The sequence below is a fragment of the Hippichthys cyanospilos genome, chromosome 22 (genome assembly GCF_059441005.1).
Source record: "Hippichthys cyanospilos isolate Australia breed blue-spotted pipefish chromosome 22, RoL_Hcya_1.0, whole genome shotgun sequence".
NCBI classification, from domain to species: Eukaryota; Metazoa; Chordata; class Actinopteri; order Syngnathiformes; family Syngnathidae; genus Hippichthys; species Hippichthys cyanospilos.
This window is the reverse complement of record NC_142390.1, coordinates 2513725-2533775: the sequence shown is the minus strand read 5'-3', so window position 1 is coordinate 2533775 and position 20051 is coordinate 2513725. Positions and strand designations below refer to the sequence as shown.

Genomic DNA, 20051 nt, shown 5'->3' with positions numbered 1-20051 from the left:
CACTTTTGCTGGCTGTAAAACAGTAGCCCGCTTTTTCTCCGGGTTCGAGTGAGAGTGCCCTTTAAATGTTGACCCTGTGCGAGAAGATAGCGAGGCATTCCTAACCGAGCATCAGCGAACAAAACCTTTTCTTCCTAATTGGATGCGCCCAAGCCAGGGATACAAATGTGTCACTAACCTCTGATGATGTTTCGCCCCTGCGCTTCCCGCTCCATCTGCTTTGCTTTTCCTACTGGGCTCTCGTTCCACAACCCCCGACTGCGGGACAAGCTTTGGTCCATCTGGTGGTCGGCGGGTCCAACCTGGCACCCGTACGCCAACGTCGGTATATCTAGGACAAGATGGTGGTAATTTGCATTGACTAAAATAATGTGATTGCACACCCCTTCTACCTGAGATGTGTCTGTGTTCACCAAAAAGTTCAAAACTAAGACGTTCAACACTTTCTTGTAAATAATATCACATCACAACGCCAAAGGACTCAGCTTTTGCAAAAGGCACGTGACCGGCTGCCGTTAATGTCATTTTCATCCACAGCAAGGGCACAACGGCCGCCCAAAGAAGAGGATAAAACAGGTGATTTTCTCAGCTAAATTCATAATCCACAAAAGCAATATTAATCAAAAGTCCTTGTCTACGCACTGACAAGTGGTGACTTGATTTACGCTTTAAATGGAAGTCAGCACACGCCTGCTACCATTTAAAGCATCTTACCTTGTATAAACCTCACGTGCTAGTTTTTTTTTTTCCTCCTGCCAGACCAACGGTTTTGCGGTGCCACCGCCTACTATTTTTAACTTATGTTTTTCCCCTCCCATCATTAAATGTTCGAGATTGCAAAGGAAGAAAATGCATAGATTACGGCCATTGTTCTGATGAATCATTGGAAATTCTTCGGTAATAAACGATAAAAGTCGCCTTTGTGCGCCAACTATTGTAATGGGTGCAGCAGCCAGTACGCATGCGCGGCCTTCTCCCCTTCAAAAGCACATGCGCCTCCCTTTCGCTCCTCGCCGCTCTCGGGTGCACGCACATTGAGCATCATCACCTCCTTCCCAGGCACGTAAGTCGCTCGGCCCGGTTCGGGGACGTTATGGCCCGCCGTGACACACTCCGGTTGCGCCGGGGGAGCCGCGCTGCCGAGCGGCTGAACAACGACGGACTTCCCCGTTATCTACATCTCGCCCTCGTCTTCGGAGCCACCCCACCCCCCCGCAGCCGCCTGTGAGGCTCGGAGACATGATCACGGAGCTACTGTGCACCGCCGTGGCCGTGGGGGTGTACGTGAACACGCTGGACGCGGACTTTTGCTACGATGACAGGTGATGATCGCCTCCCGGCTACCCTAGCTAGGTTACCATGACTACGGGGCTTGTTTTTGCACGCTCTTTTCAATTGCATAGAAGCGCGGAGTTGCACCGAGGAGTCAACTCGGGAATACGTTCAGAGTAACTTGCAAGCAAAAAAAAAAGAAGCTAAAAACAGCAACAGGGTACGAAAACAAAGGTTCTGTTCAAAATTACCCCACAAAATTGCGTTGCGGTCATTAAACCCAACACTTGGGTCAAAAAGAACGCAAAATGGATCAAAAGGAGTTTTTTATTTAGTCCAAAATGTTTTGTTTCAACTTATTTGTAAAGGCTGTTTGTTCAAATGTATTTGCAAGTACATTTCAGTGAGCTGTTTTTGTATCAATAAAAAAAAAAACATGCAAGGTTAAGTTGTTGTGGTCAGAATTGCCCCCAAAATTGGGTTGCTATATGGGTCGTTCATTGAGCCCAATAGTTGGGTCAAAAATAACCTGATATGGGTCAAAGGGGGGCCAACATATCTTTTAAGTTTTTTTACTAAAATAAACTGGTTTGGGTTCAATGAATGACCCATAAAATAACCCAATTTTGGGGGGTAATTTTGAACAGAACAACCCAATCGTTTAAGTTGTTTATTCATTAAAAAGTTGTTGAATAAGTGCTTCGACACTGTCCATTATAGTATTTATTATGAACGTTAGACTACACATTCTAAATAAATAACCGATAGGATATGTTGCTCCTTTTTTTCCACCCTCGCAACCCTAACGAGGATAAGCCGTAAAGAAAATCGCCTCTTACTATCTGCTCCAATCTAAAATCAGCGGGATTTTTCGAAACATAATCCCCGCCACTGCTGGAGTGCCGACAAGGAACTCCCGCTGCGCCGACACTGGCGCTACACTTACATTTGCAATAAATCATCAAGCGATGACATGGAGGCAATGTGTTGGATAATTTACGTGATAGCAAAGAGTGAACAGGTGCTTTCTGCCCGCCGATAGTCTGCAGGCACTCTTTAAAGGTCACATTACTGATGCTGGCCAAGAAGACTTGCCAATACGCCACTTGCATGAGGCAAATGGTAACAAAGTAGAAATAGCGTAATCCTATATCTTCCCCATTGGAAAATGGATGCTTGACTTTTTGCTAACTGCCTTCATACACTTTTTCAGTCGAAATCTTTCCCGTTGACCGATTTGGAAAATCTAATGCTCCGTTCCCGTTCAATACTGATTGAGCGGCGAGCAAAACCCATCCCGAAACCTCCTCCGTTTTCCATCCCGGTCGCAGTTACCCGCCAAGTGTATATCAGACTTCACGGCCATGCTGCCCGGCGGTCGTGCATCCATCACGCTCACGCGTACGTGCGGCCGTAACGCGGCGGCTCTTGTCAGGGTGTCTTTGGGTGACGGATTACCCACCGCGCACACTCCGCACTCCATCCTTGCCGTCAAAAGTTCAGCGTTCGCCTACGCCCCGCATCGATCAAAGTCACGCCGGTAATTTACACGGGGAACAAACAAAAGGGCTTCGCTTGGCCGCGGATCGCAAGGAGAGGCGTGACCATCCTTGGCTCTTCATCAAACGGCGTCCTCGCTCAGGGTCAACAGTCGCGTGCCGGGGAGCCCCCCCCCCCCCCCCCCCCCCTCCCCCGAGGGGGTTGCAGGAGCACTGACGGAGAATCACCAATCACTCCGCGCGGCTTGTCTGAGGAGACTCCTCGGCTAATTTCCTTTTTCGTCCTCGTTTGTCTTTCCCAACGACCCTCGCCGCGATCTTCCGAAATCTGACCTTTTACCCCGTTCTAATCAAATCCGCGGCTACTCCGCGTCACATGGACTTCGGAGAATCCCGGACGAGATGGCGAGGAAGGATAACTCTTCCATGTGGGATCCAAATTGTCGGCATGTTCTGGTGGCGCTCTGCTTTTGCAATTAGGTCAAACGTTTTTCCTGGGCACGGCTAATGCTAATACCAACGAAAGAAAAAAAAAAAAAAAACGCTGCTTGTCAAACCATATCGGATTTTATTACGGGACCTGGGAAAGAAGTTGAGCCAGACAGGGGGAAAATTATAGCGAGTGTTCTTGGGCTTAATATCAATGTTAAGTGAAGTGATTCATATTTTTAGGAAGACAAATAATGACCGGCAATGTCTTTAACTTCCTGAACATTTATTAGCGGTCTTGGAATTTTCCGAAAATTCCTCAAATATAAGACGTGCTCGCGTAAAAGACGCACCCTTAATTTTGAAAAGATAAAATAAAAACGTCCAAATTAAATGACATATTTCACATTTGAATGAATGTTATTCAAAACAGATATATGAGAAAAACTGCCCGTTTTGAGTTTTGCGGGCGTAAGCCGACCCCCCGCCCCCGATATGTTTAAAATGGGGGAAAAAAACTGTTGACTTGTACACGAAGAAATACGGTAATTCTCTAAATGCTTATCAAGATTTGTGTGCGGTCATTTTGGACAAATGGACTTAAAGCGATGAATAATTTGCTCAAGTTAAGATGGAGGCGGCGGCATGGCGAAAGTGGCTTTTAGTATACGGGAATATTGTATTCCGAAGTCTGCGTGATCCCAGTCCTGTTTTTAATCTTCACCAATAAGTGCATCGGTATGACAGTGTCCCTGAAAAATGTCCTTGATCCCGGTTCAAAACCGCTTTGAGTTTCTAATGAATTGCCTCAACGCTACGCCGCATCTGACTCACCCGCGGAGCGCCTGAGGAAACTTTTTCATGGGAAGAGTAAACAGCCACATGTAAAGCATCTTAAGTAATGGACTTCTTTAGTAATTTACTCATTCATTACTTTATGTAAGTCCTTAAAGTAACGGATACTTAAGCATTGAAGTACTAAAGTTATTAATTACTAAGTTAATTACTGAGTAATAAATAATGTACCTTAAGTAATTGACTCTATGGATTCAATCACAGATACTTATATTTTTCCAAGCTCTAAAGTACTCAATTATTTAAGCCGGTGGTTCTCAACGTGGGGTCCGCGGACCCTTGGGGGCCCTTGGCCTGACTGCGGGGGTCCGTGAAATAATTTGGCTTATTAATAAAAAAATATACATTTGTGTTAATTTGACTCGTCTTTATAAACAGTCATGGCGCCGCTGGCGGGATGTAATTGTCTTGGTCTGCTGAAAAAGTGACCTGAAAGAATCCTCGATGTGTTTGCGGCTGTTTGAGTTACACTATGTGCTCCGAGTCTATAAATATTGGTGCAAGATGTAGGCCAAAGAGGCACGCTTGTGTGTGCGCGTGTCGTGATATTATGCAGCTTTGGGGGGGGGGGGGGGGGGGGGGTGACGACGTCTTTGGCCTGCCAGGAAAAACCATCCTTGGAAAGGAATAACATTGTTTTAAAAAGTGTCGATAAAAAGTCGCCAAATGATTGTCTTAGCAGGCAAAAAACGCTGAAAAAAATGTCACCCTTATGTCGTATTGCCGCGTAAACTTAATCCTTGTGCGACATCAAAGTAAAAGCATACAAAAAAAACACAAGTAGCACTTACGATACTATTTTGATATCATTTTTTAATATGTATATATAATATGAATGTTTTTACAAGCATTAGCTAATTAATATAGGTTCTGCTTGCCCACCATGCGGCGAATACGCGTTATTATATACATTTTGTGGGGTTGAAAGTAAAACTGTATTCATATTTGACGATATTATGAACCTTTCAAAGACAAGTTAGTGAAAAAGGGGAAAGCCACACGCCCCCTTCAAGACGCTGAAGGAGGGAGCAGTCACGCCTCATAAACGTGTAGACTCTTGGCCGCCGACTCGGTTTCATGCGTGCTTATTCCATAAGCGTTGAGAAGCAGCGCGGCCCGCCCCCCCCCCCCCCCCATTCCGCGCTCGAGTGGAAATGATTTGGTGCTTCACACCTTGTAAAAACCACAGAGGGATGGGCCGCGAGTCGACGTGAACGAGAGATTAGGTGACAGACCCCCGTGGTGCTTTTCCATTGATATGCGGGAGGTATTTGTTTGCCTCAAGCGTCACGTCGCGCGATATCATTAAACGTGGTCTTATTACCCGCGGAGAGTTACGGATTCGGGCGAGGGATTTGAAGTGGGTGAATTTCTGCATGGATGGTCTGGCAATGGGATGCGGTTTTTCGAGATAGCGGGCGTGCCGGTTATTAAGTAAACATTGGAGCGGCCTGTGCTTCCATGATGGAGTGTGACAAGAAAGTCATCTGTTTTTAATGGCGTTTCGCCGCATCCGGACCCACGTTTATCTTTAGCTTTTCGTAGATGACTTTCAATCCACGGCGCTATGCTGAAGGTCATTGAATTATGCGTGTTGATATGGAAAGCAATCATCTAGTTTGTCAGGCCTTTCACTAAGGCCTGACCGATATGTTTTTTTTTTTTAGGCTGATGCCAGTTTTTGGCTACTAAAATAATCAATTACTTTAGTATTAAAGTTACTATAGTAAACAAATACTAAAAGTAATTACTTGCTTAAGTACTAAAAGCACTATTCAATTACTTCAGGCAATTAAGTACAAAGGTAATTGATGACTGATATGTACTAAAGTAATTGATAGTACCAAAAGTACTACATAATGCATTACTTTACTAGTAAAAGTACTAAAATAATCAATTACACTAGTACTGAAGTTACTAAAATAATCAATTACATTACTAGGGAAAGGGCTTTTCACCTGCTTTAATCCTCAAAGTACTAATCAATTAATTTGGGCGATTAAGTACAGAGTAACTGATTACTTTGTTATATTTACTGAAGTAATCGATTACCTTTGTCTAAAATAACTAAAATAATCAATTACTTTAGAACTAGAAGTTCTAAAATACACAGTAATCAATTACAACTAAAACTATTGGAGTATTCACTTGCTTAGTACTACAAGTACTGAAGTAATTAATTACTTTAGCCAATGGTGAGAAACAAAAAGAAAGCTGCACTCACTTGATCCATGACATCATGTCTGCCTGTAGCTCTGGAGAGATTCTCTCGTGCGCTCGCGCTGCGTATACGGCTCCCGCGAGGGATGTGGCGACCACACGCCGGCGACAGAAGGTGGCGGAGGAATGTCATGTTCTTTTATGACGCCATATGCAGTTCCAGAATGGACTTCGGCGTGGAATATTTAGGCCCTGTCGAAAGTTGGACAAACTTGGGTTAGAAAACCCGCAGACAAAGTTTTACCGCGTTATGCTCATCTCGTCCAGCGTTAAATCCCAAGTCAGTACCTGCAACCTGCGTGCGTTCTGTCCTTGAGGGTGAGCCGAGTGGCGTTTTTATTAGCCATTGATTTCCCGTAGACCTTCCTTCCGCGCTTCAGCCTGAGGATTCATTACCGACTTTTATCGACGTCGTCATTCGGGGAAAGTTGTGGCGGGATCTCCCGCTTCTTTCGCTTGGACTTTTTGCTGACGCGGCAGAGGTGGCTTTTGGGCGTCGCCGTCCGTTTAGCGTGGGCGATCGATCGCTTCCCAGATTGCAACGAGACTTGAATCAATCCACTGAAAGATAAATGAGGGAATGGACGGGATAACTGGGTTGGTCATAGAATTGTTGCAAAAGTAACGTGTGCAATGTTAACCGAAGGCCAGTGAAGATGAAAAAGAAAAATTTTGGATTCTTACTTATATATATGACAAAAAAAAACATTGAAATGTGACAATGATGTGGGTAATATTGATTATATAACAGTGCATCTGATATTTGACCCAAAAATTGCTCAAGTATTAACGAGTGTGACATTTCTTGGTGAAAAAAACAAACAAAAAACAATGCATCTGTGCATGTGTATGCACATGGAAACACCAGTGATTAATGGTGAGATCATTCCTGGGGAGGGGAGGGAGGAGCTGGATGAGTGCTTCATTTGCATAATAAAAACGCCTAACGTATAATGAAAACAGTTCACTCCTTTTGGACAATTTTGTCAAAAAAAAAAAGTCAATTTTTAAACGAGCCGCCCACAATAAAGGATAGCTGAAAAGCTGTCTTTGAATAGCAACTCCTGTAACCCGCCCGCGTGGCCCAAATACGGCGGTGGAATACAAAGGAGACCCCCGCGCTGCACACACGCACACACACTTCTTCTGTCACTATGGGTAACCGCTCCATGTTCTCAAAGAAGCCCACAAACACCAAAACCAGACACCTTGCTGATATTGGGGCGTTCCCTCAGCGCATACTCGTTCGCCCGGCTCTCATCTGAATATGTAAATGATTTATGAAAAACAGGCAACCAATGAGCAAGCGTAACGAGCGAACGACGTCGCGGCCGATAAGTGCGAGCGCCACAATGGCCTCCGAAGTAAATACGCTTTCTTTGTTGGAAAACAATGTTGGGAAACGCCGGGAATTTGCTTCGCCGGCTCATAGGGGAAACAATGACATTACGTTGACGTTGAAAATAGTCTTGAACTCTCCTGGCAGCTCAACTGCTCTCTTTTTAAGGCTGGAAGCGCTAAAAGGCTCCAGACAAAGGAAGTCCTCGCCGCCTGAACCGCCAACACCCTCCCAGACAGAAAGTGTCATAATCATCAACATCCCCCACCAGCAAGCCTATTTTGCATGTAGCGCATATTCATTTTAGCTAGTGCTGCCTTATAGTACACATAAGGCACACTTGATTCTTATTGCACTGCAATTGTACACAAATCTCGATTGAAGGGGCTTTGAAAGCAAGAATTTTCCCTCTTTTTCCCCCTCATTTAACCACCTCCTATTTCCTTTCCATTGTGTCCATGTGCTACTTTCTCAGGAATAGCATCCGCTCAGTAAAGCGCGTCTCTGGTGCATCCTTTTCGATTGTTATCATCGTGAGCACGATCTGATTGAACTTTTTATTGATGTTTATTCTCTTCTTCCTTGTACGTGTCGCTGCAAAAAATCAGTGGCATTTTTGCCAGGCACGTAAAAATGCAAATATTACAGCAATTGCGTATAAGCGGTGTTTCAACTAGCAATTAATCGTACTCTCAAGTCTTTGAAGCTGTAAAATATTGTAAAGTACTGTACTGTAAAGTATTCTCTTAAGGTACTAAAGTCATGATTACTTTATGAAAAAGTACTAAAGACATTATTTTAGATCCTAACGAACTAAAGTAATTGATAACTGCAGGTACTAAAGATTATTTTAGGTGCCGAAGCACTCAAATATTCGATCCGTATGAAGCGCAACACGTATTTGGGGGGTTAATTCCGTCGCGGAAATTTGGCTCCCACGGCCAACGCGCGAACCCGAGGTGCGGGTAAATTGTCCCTCAAAGCGTAATACTCCCCTCCCCTCCTCCAGCCGAGCCATCAAGAGCAACCAGGACCTTCTCCCGGCGACCCCGTGGACCAACATCCTGTACGACGACTTCTGGGGCACCCTGCTCACCCACAGCGGGAGCCACAAGTCCTTCCGCCCGCTCTGCACCCTCACCTTCCGCCTCAACTACGCCCTGCACGGCCTGCGCCCCTTCGGCTACCACCTGCTCAACGTGGCGCTCCACGGGACGGTGACGGGCGCCTTCACCGCCTTCGCCCGCCCCTTGCTGGGCGGGGGGCCGTGGAGCCTGCTGGCCGGAATGCTCTTCGCCTCCCACCCGGTGCACACCGAGGCGGTCGCCGGCGTGGTCGGGAGGGCCGACGTGGGCGCCGCCGTGTTTTTCCTGCTGTCTCTCATGTGCTACGCGAGGCACTGCGGACTTCGAGCGACGCGCCGCGTGGGTGTCCGGATGTGGATGTGGATGGCCGGCAGCCTGTGCTGCGCGGGGGCCAGCATGCTTTGGAAGGAGCAGGGCGTGACCGCGCTCGCCGTGTCGGCCGTCTACGACCTCTTCGTCTTCCATCGCCTCACGTTCCGGCAGGCCCTCTCGCTCCCTCTTAGAAAGGTAAAATTCAGGAATGTATATTATATATATATATATATATACATATATATATATATATATATATATATATATATATATATATATATATATATATATATATATATATATATGTTCCCTCTGCAGCAGCACTTTGAGGCTCTCTGGTGCCAGGCGGCAGGGAGTGTGTGTGTGGGGGGGGGGGGTGTCCCGGTGCCAACCACATCTGTGTCATTTATCACCGTCGGTACCCTCTCGTATCTTGGCGGGGAGCCCGTTACTCGGCCGGGGCAATTGTTTCCCCGATAATGAGCCAGACGTCTGAAAAAGAGAGGCTTGGGAACACAAAGAGATGAAGGATGCAGGGGGGGAAACTATGCTCTCATTTCCCTGGCGTTATCTGTCCCCGGTCTTGGGAATGACCAACTTTGGTTTGATTTGAGGGACGGTATTTAGTTTCGAGGCTAAAACGGAGGGTGGGGTGTTTTGCAGTGCAATCAAGCTGTTTATTTTGCGTTTCTTATTCTTTTAAATCAATGGTTCTCATGCTTACAGTGTACTCAGTCAAATAACCCCCGATTCGATGCAAAGCATGTTTGAATTAGACAAAAAAAAAAAAAGCCTAGGAAATACTATTACACCTCATCAAAACGCGTTTTTTAACTTTGGTTCCTGTCTTAATGTCTTTGACTTGTCAAGTAGCCTCCTAGTCTTTTTTTTCACGCTTTTTGTTAAGTGTTTTCAAATCAATGGCCTAAATTGGGCAAAATCGACAAAAAAAAAAGGGGAAGGCTTGAATCTATCAGATGTGCAACATTAAGGAGCAACACTCTTGAAATTTTCAGCTAGCGCCACTGAGCAGCTGTTCTTTTGGACACACGCGCTGACTCGCTTGCAACTTTTAAAATTGGACGCAACTTTAATCAAAAAAGCCTGTCGGCTTTTCCTTTCCACACCCCCTTGGGCCGATTCCCCGAAACAGGTTTTGCTGGTTAAAATCGGTCGCGTTCCCCTGCTGACGGACGCCGTTTGATACAATCGGCGAGGAATATCCCCGCAAATGGTCCAATTCAGCTCAGTCGGATCTTTGGGACATGACGTCGCCTTTTAAAGTGTTCCAAATAAAAGCCAAGTAAATCATCCCAAAGATTTGTATCCCGGTCTGACGTAAAGGAGAATAATCATCTATTGTGGTTAGCCATCTCCGGGGACGTCCCGCAGCCAAATTGTGTGTTTATTTTAGTAGCGTTTTGTGGTGTTATGGAACGCCGTTGATGCTCCTAATTAATTGTCGATGTGCTTTCAAAATAAAACGCGGAGAAACTAAATCAACATCCTCAAGGAAATTAAGAACAGAAATGAGCGTTAACATCCAGGGCATTTTTATTATTATACTCATAACTAATGATTTGTCAGTCCGAGATTCCATTACGGTTAACATTTTATGAATTATTTCGTTTTTTTTTCTCCTTGGGATTTGTTGTTCTGAATCACTGGTTTTTAAGCGTGAGGTCAACTCAGGAGGTACACGATTTTCGGGTTTCGCCGGGTCTCGAGAATATAATTTGAATGAGGTTTGGTTTTAAACAAAAAATGCTTTCATTTAAACAAGGGGCAAGAGAGTAAATATTTCTATCCGTCAAAGCATTTTTGATTAATACATAAAATATATAGATTGCTTCTTAGTAACTTTTTCAAGGCCAAAATCCATCCGAGGGAATGAGCGACCCCACAAAATATCCCCGAGAAACCATTTTTTTTGCAATATCGGATCCAAAAACTGGGAGTCGTGCACCTGCAGGCTGCTCATTTGAGTCACTGGAAGCACTTAAAAACCGATTAGCGTGAAGATTCAAAGCAGCTGATGCATCAAGGCGACAATTAAGGAACAATTTGGGGGACGCGCCAAGCACTTAAGGCTAAAATAAAGCCAATCTCCTTTAATGGCGCCGCTGCTGCAACTACTTTCACTTTGCACCTGTCAAAGCTCTCCAAAACCTCCATCAACGTGTTCTTTCAGGAGCAACACGAATGTCCCGAGGGAGCTGCGCCCCTTTTGACCCTCTCCTGTTTTTTCCACTTCTCATCTAGCCGAGCCGGAGCCAGGAGGTCCTACAAGGCCGCGCTAAACCTCTTAGCATAATCCTAACGTGCGCTTTTTGTTATGGACAACAAGTTTTCCATCATAGGAGAACACACAAGGAGATGTTTGGCCCATTCACGACACCGTTGCGGGAATTCGGAACGGAATTTGTTGGGAAATTTGTTGAGTTCATGCCAAGGACGAGATAAGAAATGGGCTGAATTTCAAGATTTAAGGCTATAGATAGCAGTTTTTATACTTTAAACTTTCTGGGTTATTCATTTAAACCAGTGCTTCCCAATTATATTTTGCAGAGACCCCCCCAAGGCAAAGAGAAAACCGCACTCGTCGCGCCGAAAATAAATAAAATTACTTATAAAAACTGTACCTAAAACTGTAACATTAACAAAATAAAAAAGCAATACGAGTTAATTTTAACCTACTTTTGGGGATAAATAAATACCCTAAAATAGATTTTAACCCAATAGGTTGCCTCATATTGCAGTTTATTTACTCTCAAATTGAAAAAACGCACTGCTCCTGCCACAGCACCGAGAAGCAAACTGACTTTGATGATACTAATAGAAACCTTATTTTTTCATCATTTCAGAAAACGAATTGAATTACATTATTGAGCAAACATCTGCATGAATTTCTGACATAAAAAAAAAAACCCTCAAGGGGGGCGGTCGAGCAATTAAAAGATCAAGGTTTAAAGTGTTGCGTGACAGTCAACCCCGTGGCTGCAGAATTAAGGCTCTTATGAGATGTAAACAGTATCTGCATACCAACACAATGAGTTGTAAGCTGATTAGGAGGCAACCCTGACAGCCAACCGGGAAAGCCCACCAAAATCAAGACTATGCCAAAGGTACCGATATAAGATGTGGAACTAGTGGTGGAACTTGTCAGTCGTTTTGACATCGCAAGGTGGACTCCAAAACTGTCCACCGATCTAAAACGGGGAATCAACGCCATCTACTGGCGGACAGCGATCGGTAAAGGACTAAATTCATCAGAGAATGTTCAGTGTGGAGAATTTGGAGAATTTCAGGTCTCGAAACGAATGTGTCATGAAACGTCCGAATTGTCTTCCAAATCCAATACTTTTTTTCATTCAGCGCTCTATGTTCAATTGTCAAGAACCAATGAAGCGGCTATCAAAACTAATTTGGTCTGGATTAGCTGCTACCGTACAACCCGAGATTTGAGATTTAGTTTTCAACGAATGGCGCAAGGCCAAATTATTTTCTTTTCCGATTGAACTCTATATGACTCTGCGGCGGTTTTCGTTTCAGAAGAACCTGAAGGTTTTGCAGAGTCTGGCCGTTCTGGCTACCTGGGGCGTCATTCTGCTGTCGGGCCGCATCTACTGGATGGGCAACAAGCCCCCTAACTTCTCCAACTCAGATAACCCGGCGGCCGACTCACCGCATTTCCTCACTCGGACTTTGACCTTCCTCCACCTGCCCGCCGCCAACTCCTGGTTGCTCCTGTGCCCCGACCGGCTGAGCTTCGACTGGTCCATGGACGCGGTCCCCTTGGTGAAGTCCTTGGCCGACTGGCGGAATCTCCACACGCTGGCCTTTTACGGCGGAGTCGCTCTCCTGACTTGGTTCGGATTTCACGGCCCCACCTCCAAAGGAAAGGACGCGGACGGGAAGGTAACAAACGGCAGGTCGCTCGCCAACGGGAACGGTTACCCCGACGCGAACCACAACACAGACCCGGGACCGCCAAAGCTCACCTCGAACGGCTCGGCCCAACTCCACGAGCGACCTCCTCGGATGTCCCTGCCACCGACGGAAAACCTTGTGATCCTCTCGCTGGCCTTACTATCGCTCCCGTTCATCCCGGCCTCCAACCTCTTCTTCTACGTGGGTTTCGTCATAGCGGAGAGGGTCCTCTACATTCCCAGCATCGGCTTCTGTTTACTAGTGGCCACCGGCGCAAGAACCTTGTACGTCCGGCTGAGAAGACCGGGCTGCAAGGCCCTGCTGCTGAGTCTGTGCTCGGGACTCGTACTGCTCAACGGACTGAGGACCATTCAAAGAAACAGGGACTGGAGCAACGAGGAGAACCTGTACAAGTCGGGGATAAGCGTCAATCCCGCGAAAGGTATATTACCATCCTCCGCCATTATGGATTCCAAAAGATGCTTTCTTCAGCCTGTGTCAATGTCTCCTTCAGCCTGGGGCAACTTAGGGAATGTTCTGAAGAGCCAGGGCAAGATGGCGGAGGCGGAGAAAGCATATAGAAATGCTCTGCGCAACAGGGGGAACATGGCTGACATGCTGTATAACCTGTGAGTGTCCAAGTGTTACTTCATTTCACACAAATTTTCAAATTGCTTATGGATACGTTAGGCTCAAAGTGGTCCATAGGTGTGAACGAGAAGCCAAAAATGGAACAGTTTGACTCAAGTTTTGGGGTTATTCATGCAACACAAAAAGTTGAGCAAAATGAATAAAAACAGCCAGGTTTTTGGCCTATTTTGACCTAATGAATAACCCAAAATTTGGTTCAAATGAATGACCCACTAAGTCAAAAATGGACTATATTTTTGTACTAGTAGTTTGTTCCCTTTTTCACCCTTTTTTTTAATACACAGTTTATTTTGACCCTATTTTTGGCATGAATGCCCGCGAAAGTGAAGTTGCCATGTAATTTTCCTCAAATTACCAGAGTTCCTAAACGGTCCTCTAACGTTTGATATCTTCCAGGGGTTTGCTCCTGCAGGAAAACGAGCGATTTTCCGAGGCACTTCATTACTACAAACTGGCTATCGGGAGTCGGCCGACGCTAGCATGTAAGAAAACCGAGACTTGAGGTCCTCTTGAGGTATGATCAGGCACGCCGGGGCCTTTGTGAGATTATTATTCTGCAGGCATCAGCAAATGTAATGAGCCATTTTACCGCAATGACATTTTGAAATTAGGAACAAATTCATTTGAAGCAACTTTTTGCCAAATGGTGTTACGGGTGACTCCTATGCACAACTTGATTCTTCCTCATTTCGCTGCTTCAGCCGCCTACCTGAACACGGGAATCATCCTGATGAACCAGGGCGCCCTGGAGGAGGCCAAGCGGACATTTATGACGTGCGCCAATATCCCGGACGAGAATCTGAAGGATCCCCACACCCACAAGAGCTCAGTCACTAGTTGCCTGTATAACCTGGGAAAACTGCTGCACGAGCAGGGCCAACAGGAGGTGCGCCGGTCGGAAAATCCCTCGAGACTTGTTAGACGTCCATTTGAAATTTTTTTTTTTCTTCTCCAGGAGGCCCTATCCGTTTACAAGCAGGCGATGCAGAGGATGCCCAGACAGTTTGCACCGCACAGCCTTTTTAACATGATGGGTACGCCAGTTTTCCTGTTGCGTTATACTAACGTTTAACTGCGGGATCGTAAATCTGGTGACACCTACTTTAATGCAAACAGCGTAGTCCGCCGCTGATTTTGGCGGGAGATGCGTCGACGAAACTGTTGTTAGATGATCCACATGAGAGTGGCTTTAAAGTGAATTCAACATTAAAGCGGCGCCAAAACAAACAGCGAAGCGGCGCAGCTCCTAAACGTGCGCTTCTACTGGAGAGGATCGAGGATAATCCAGGGAATAAATCACATCCAACGCCTTGTTATTGCAACAATAATGACATTGATGGAAATTTAGAGGATGAAGAGGGTGTTTAGTCAGGTGGGGAAGGCGTGTGCTGATGTCATGTCCCCGCACGAGCCAACTGCGTCTTTTTTTTTTTTTTAATGGACGTTACCAGATACATTACATAGTTTGTCATTGAGTAAATTCTTAGGTTATTTTTCCCCCAGGCAACTCCAGGAACTTTGTTTTTTTTCCAATTAAACTCTGACACTTGTTTCCTGTTCTCAGGAGAGGCCTACATGAGGCTGAACAAGCTGGAGGAGGCGGGTCACTGGTACAAGGAGTCCCTCAGGGTCAAACCGGACCACATACCGGCCCATCTCACTTATGGAAAACTGCTGTCCATCATAGTATGTACACACACAGGCTGGATGGAGGACAACATAAGATGAAGCCCGTGCAGTTGGCACCGCGTCTTTAAAATGAACTATCGCCGGTACAAACACCTTGACGATTCTGAAAAAGGACTACCGTGACCTATATACCGTAAACAACTCCTGGAGAGCACGCACACTGGGGAGAGATTGTTAGAATCCAAAAGGATTCTCCACCTCTGTTATAAAGTTGTGTTGTTTATATGCTGTAGACGCTATTTACTGCCACCTACAGTATGGGAGTGGCTTAACAGCAATGGCAAGCCGCACCGAGTTTGTAGCGCTGCAAAACGCGCTCCGGCTAGGTTATGCGGAGCGTTAATGCGTCAAGCAAAAACCTTGCTTAGGACTACTCCAAAACATGAAGAACACATTTTGCCGCCTCAGCATTTCTACAGTAAAACACCGTGGCTAATAAATGAAATAAATGGCCGACACGATGCAAAATCTCTCCCCCTCAGCTAAAAAGTTGACTTTTCATGTCGCGGCCCCTTTAAAAACTCACAAGCGTGGGAATGTTGCCTCGGCCATTTTCATTCATTTTTTTCCGTGTGTAAACACGTATCAAGTAGCGGGTCACTCACGCGCTGACACCAGCAGCTGCAGAAAAAACATCCTGTCCCTCCTTCGGAGAAAGAGAAAAAAAAATCTCGCTGACCCTGATGCGACAACAGATGTGTTCACAGCTGACTCCAGTTTGACTATGGGAGTTGCCCTCCATTAAAGAATATCTGAGCGCTTTCCTTTCTTGAGTGAAGACACCGGGCCAAAAAGTTGTCGGACTCTGGTGGATTATTGGGGGTGCAATTTTGGTGGCCCGACCTTCCCGAGGCCCCCGTGCCTCCACAAGAACCGGAGATCAACCGGACGCTGGACTAGTGGACCGACTTATAATGCAATTACTGGGCTTCCTTATTAGATCACCTCATCAGATACGGTTTTGTTTTTGTCCTAACGGAGTCAGGCTCAGGGACAAAAGGTCAAACTAAAGTCTCGGACTACGGTTCACGCCAAAGCGCGGTTTATGTGCGCGTTTTCCAAAGTGCGCTTCCTGGAACTGCGGAGTTGAAAGCACGTTCTCTAAACTGACGTTTGTTTTATTACAGGGACAAACGTCAGAAGCAGAAAAGTACTACCTGAGAGCGATTGAGCTAGACCCCATGAAGGGAAACTGCTACATGCACTACGGTAAGACCAAAAAAAGTCCTTTAGAACTTGAAAGTCCAAAGTTCGCCCTAGTTTCAGCTTAGCGTTCATGGTCAGTCTCTGGAGTCTGGCTGATTACACAGGGATCTTTGGACACTTTCATCTGCCGTTCAAGCGCCAGCCTCATATCCAGACGGCAACCAGCTGAAGCTCTGAACTTGGGTGGACTATGTAACTTGAGAAGACTAGTAATTATGGGGGTTCAACAAATAACAGCAGGATGTAGACATTCGGGGGGAACAACTGTTTAAGGAAGTTGTTTTCCGGAGGATTGGGGGATGGAAGCGATCCCGTGCTCGGGGAACTTCTAAACGTGGTTTCTTGGGGACGGTGTTATTTTTCACTCAACAACAATCTGACTGAAAATTTGAACCAAGACGATTTTGTTGAAACTTGGCGTCCTCGTTGACAGTGATGGTGCAACAATCAATCTCAAATTTTACTTCGATTGGAGTAAAAATTTGGGAGCAAGCGTTAATCCGGGGGTTAGCGTGTACCTGCCTCACCCCCTTCACGACCTCGTTCGGTGCTGGCCGGCCACGAAACATCCATCTATTCAATGTCTTGAGACTATTCCCACAGTGAATAACAGGACCAAAACGGGTTACGATACAACGCAAAACAGCGTCTCACTAACATCTACATCGACATCTCTGAAACCTTTATGTGTTTTGGAGAACATTTCTCACAAAAACTGTATCAAGGTCACGTGATCCACAACGTCAAAATGATCAAAACTTTGTCAAATATGCGGCGATTTTCTAAACACAATATGCCCCGTTTTGAGTTTAACGGGGACCTACTGGCTCTCAAGTAAGTAGAACCTTCTCCTGCTGGTTCTGGAGGTAGAGCATCCATTGTGTCCACCATATCTTCATTCTTTCCTCTTCTTTGGCACCTGGGAAGGTGGAGCACTGCTGCCTTTGGCCCGCGCCATTTCCCCTTCCCCTCTGCGTTATCTAGCTGACTCTCGTAATACGTGATATTTATTCGGGGCCTTATCTGACATCTGGAGTGAGTCCGGGGTTCACGAGATGAGGTCTGAACGCGTGCCTGATATCTGTCGGCCATTGTAATAGGAAAATGCTCAGGATAAGCAAGTACTTCCCGGCATTGTTTGCATGATGGAATGAACGTGACTCAAAGAGTGTCCGACAAGTAACGTTTCATCGTCTTGAGACAGGAAGTTGTGAAAATATCTCAGAAGCTTCTTTGTTGGTCGCCGGCCATCTTGCTGTTCATTTCCCGTGACCATGGTTTTTTTGGCCAGCTGCATTCGTCTCCCATCGTTCTGGAAATATTCCCAATCTCCGCGCAGGGCAGTTCCTGCTCGAAGAGTCGCGACTGGTCGAAGCAGCGGAGATGGCGGAGAGGGCAGCAGAGTTGGAAGGCACGGAGTTCGATGTGGTTTTCAGTGCGGCCCACATGCTCAGGTTTGCCTTTGCGCTGATCCACTTGAGCTTCTTTTCAATGTCATATTGACATTTTGCGGTCTTTTCCAGGCAGGCCAGTTTAAACGAGGCAGCGGAGAAGCAGTACCAACGTGCAGCCGCTCTCCGACCAGACGTAAGTACCATGCTTGCAAAAAAAAGTTGACCAAGGTAGGTAAGTCACCCAAAAAAATGTTTCTCTGAAAATATCCACCTCATATCTTCAACTGAACCAAGATATATAAATATATACCATCATTTTATTGGCCCACTTGGGAATAGATGCGGCCCACAAACTATCAGTTTAACATTTCTGCCCTACAGCCATTAAAAACATGACTTTGTGCCCCCCCAGTACCCGGCGGCACTCATGAACCTGGGCGCCATACTCCATCTTAATGGAAAACTGGCAGAGGCTGAGGCCAACTATCTGCGAGCGCTGCGCCTCAAACCCGACGACGCCATTACACGCTCCAATCTGCGCAAGTTATGGAACATCATGGAGAGGCAGGGGCTCGCCACCACCATGGACCAATTTTCCACGTAAATTAAGCGGGTCACGACCCGATTGTGATGAACGCAACTGAATGGGCCGCAACAATACAGCAGTGCTCCCAGTGTCGATTAATTGACCGACAAAGCAAACAAAAAAAAAAACGTGGTGCCAAAGCTTGAACGCCTTTCGAAAAAAAAAAAAAAATCACCGTTAAACACGGGAAAAACTTTGTTTCTTGTGTGATCACGTTGTTAATTTATTAATATTATTTTGTTGTGAAAGCCAGTTAATTTATTGGTTGCATATATTTTGCCGCGCTATGATGTCACGATAAAGTGCTGCACGGAAACGGGTCGGGAGCTAACCTACGAAGGAGTTTTAGTGCCACATTAAAAGGAAAAAAATAAGCTGTAATCTTATGTGAATAATTTTATGTTTTTCAGGAATAATGCTGCAATTTTTCAAAGAAAAAAGTAAAATTAAGTCAGCTTCATGTTCCAATTCATTTGCTCATCGTTTGAAAAGAAGACTACTGTTCATGTCACGTCATGAAAAGCTTTTGAATTTTATTTGTTTATACTAAAGTCTGTTAAAGTCTCATGGTGACATTTTCTTAATCATATTATTAATACTATTACTTGGAAATTATGTAAATTTCGTTTTTATTTAAAATTTGATCTGCCTTCAACTCAGATTGATTATACCTGCGCATTTAGAAATAACACCGACACACTGGGATTGTTAGAATACTGCATCAACACAAAGGTAACATGCTTGCTTGTGTTTACTTGCAGAGTGCCTCCTGGTGGCGAGTAAAATAGGAGTTCAAACTCCAACTCAATTTCATAGTTTTTGTCACCCTTTGTTTGCTGAGAGCTTGCCCAATGTTGACTGGTTAAAAAAAAACAACAAAAACAAAAAAACTTTAGATAAGGCACACTGTACTACACGGCGCAGGGTTATAGTCCGAAATTTAAGGTATGGTAATTAATTTATGTTTTTCTATCAGGTGTGGCTCTAACATTCCTTTTCATTCCCACAATCTTTTTCTTTTATAAACAAAGAACTCCCAGCTACCAACATTTATTTTGTAGCAGGTTTTTATCCATCTGTAAATGCCACAACACAAAAATATCACCGAAAGCGTTAGTAGCAGAAACCAAACTTTCAATGAAATATCTTTGGTAGTCGTGCAAGTGTCAACTAGAGAATGTGTTTTGTGTTTTTTAAGGAAAATGGAACCTTTTGTCCAGAATAAAAATGTTTGCCAACTAATGCCTGTGAATCTTTTTGCGATATTTGAGATTAATATGACATTTGCATAAACATACGCACTGGTGTGCCAGTGAAAGCCATAACAATGATTATTAGTGCGATCAAATGCAATTTTTTACGCATTCAGAAAAAGGCATAAGTGTGTTGTGTCCAAGTGTTCTAAATGAGTGTCTGTTTGCATATTTGTGTTTGTGTGCGATTGGTTTGTTTTTAAAGAAACGGTGCCCTCTGTTGGACAAATACGTGAACGACAAGGAATTGTTAAGGTACGTCACGGGTAAATAACATTTCTCACCTTGCTGGCTATATATATATATATATATATACATATATATACATATA

At 45.1% G+C, this 20051-nt stretch overlaps 2 protein-coding genes across 14 annotated transcripts in view; one reads left to right on the top strand and one right to left on the bottom strand.

Moving 5' to 3' along the window:
- Positions 1-20051, bottom strand: part of LOC148405406 (protein mono-ADP-ribosyltransferase PARP11-like) — a 45838-nt gene that overhangs the window by 6011 nt on the left and 19776 nt on the right. For all 10 annotated transcript variants that reach the window (XR_015864182.1, XR_015864178.1, XR_015864179.1 and 7 more), the window contains 3 exons: positions 6564-6836; positions 6280-6467; positions 179-331 (listed from right to left, as the gene is read on the bottom strand). The gene's annotated coding sequence lies outside the window, so the exon portion shown is untranslated. The remainder of the gene's footprint in view (positions 1-178; positions 332-6279; positions 6468-6563; positions 6837-20051) is intronic.
- On the top strand, positions 562-19709 carry LOC148405408 (protein O-mannosyl-transferase TMTC2-like). Of its 4 annotated transcripts, XM_088406290.1 has the most exons (13): positions 562-576; positions 1060-1322; positions 8624-9206; positions 12564-13383; positions 13456-13570; positions 13989-14074; positions 14294-14478; positions 14548-14626; positions 15157-15278; positions 16409-16490; positions 17779-17941; positions 18011-18074; positions 18294-19709. In XM_088406290.1, the coding sequence occupies exons 2-13, from the start codon at positions 1240-1242 to the stop codon at positions 18483-18485; spliced, it is 2574 nt and encodes an 857-aa protein (XP_088262416.1). In that variant the 5' UTR covers positions 562-576; positions 1060-1239; the 3' UTR covers positions 18486-19709. The 4 variants fall into 4 exon arrangements, with proteins under 4 accessions (XP_088262416.1, XP_088262417.1, XP_088262418.1 ...); XM_088406291.1 differs by lacking the exon at positions 562-576 and having other exon boundaries at positions 999-1322; positions 12567-13383; XM_088406292.1 differs by lacking the exon at positions 562-576 and having other exon boundaries at positions 999-1322; positions 17827-17941.

Excerpts from the sequence above, each read along its gene's own strand:
- LOC148405408 (XM_088406290.1), top strand. The coding sequence starts at position 1,240 with ATGATCACGGAGCTACTGTGCACCGCCGTGGCCGTGGGGGTGTACGTG. Across the intron at positions 9,207-12,563 it reads TCTCGCTCCCTCTTAGAAAG|AAGAACCTGAAGGTTTTGCA; the intron begins GTAAAATTCAGG and ends TTTTCGTTTCAG. Across the intron at positions 14,627-15,156 it reads CAGCCTTTTTAACATGATGG|GAGAGGCCTACATGAGGCTG; the intron begins GTACGCCAGTTT and ends TCCTGTTCTCAG.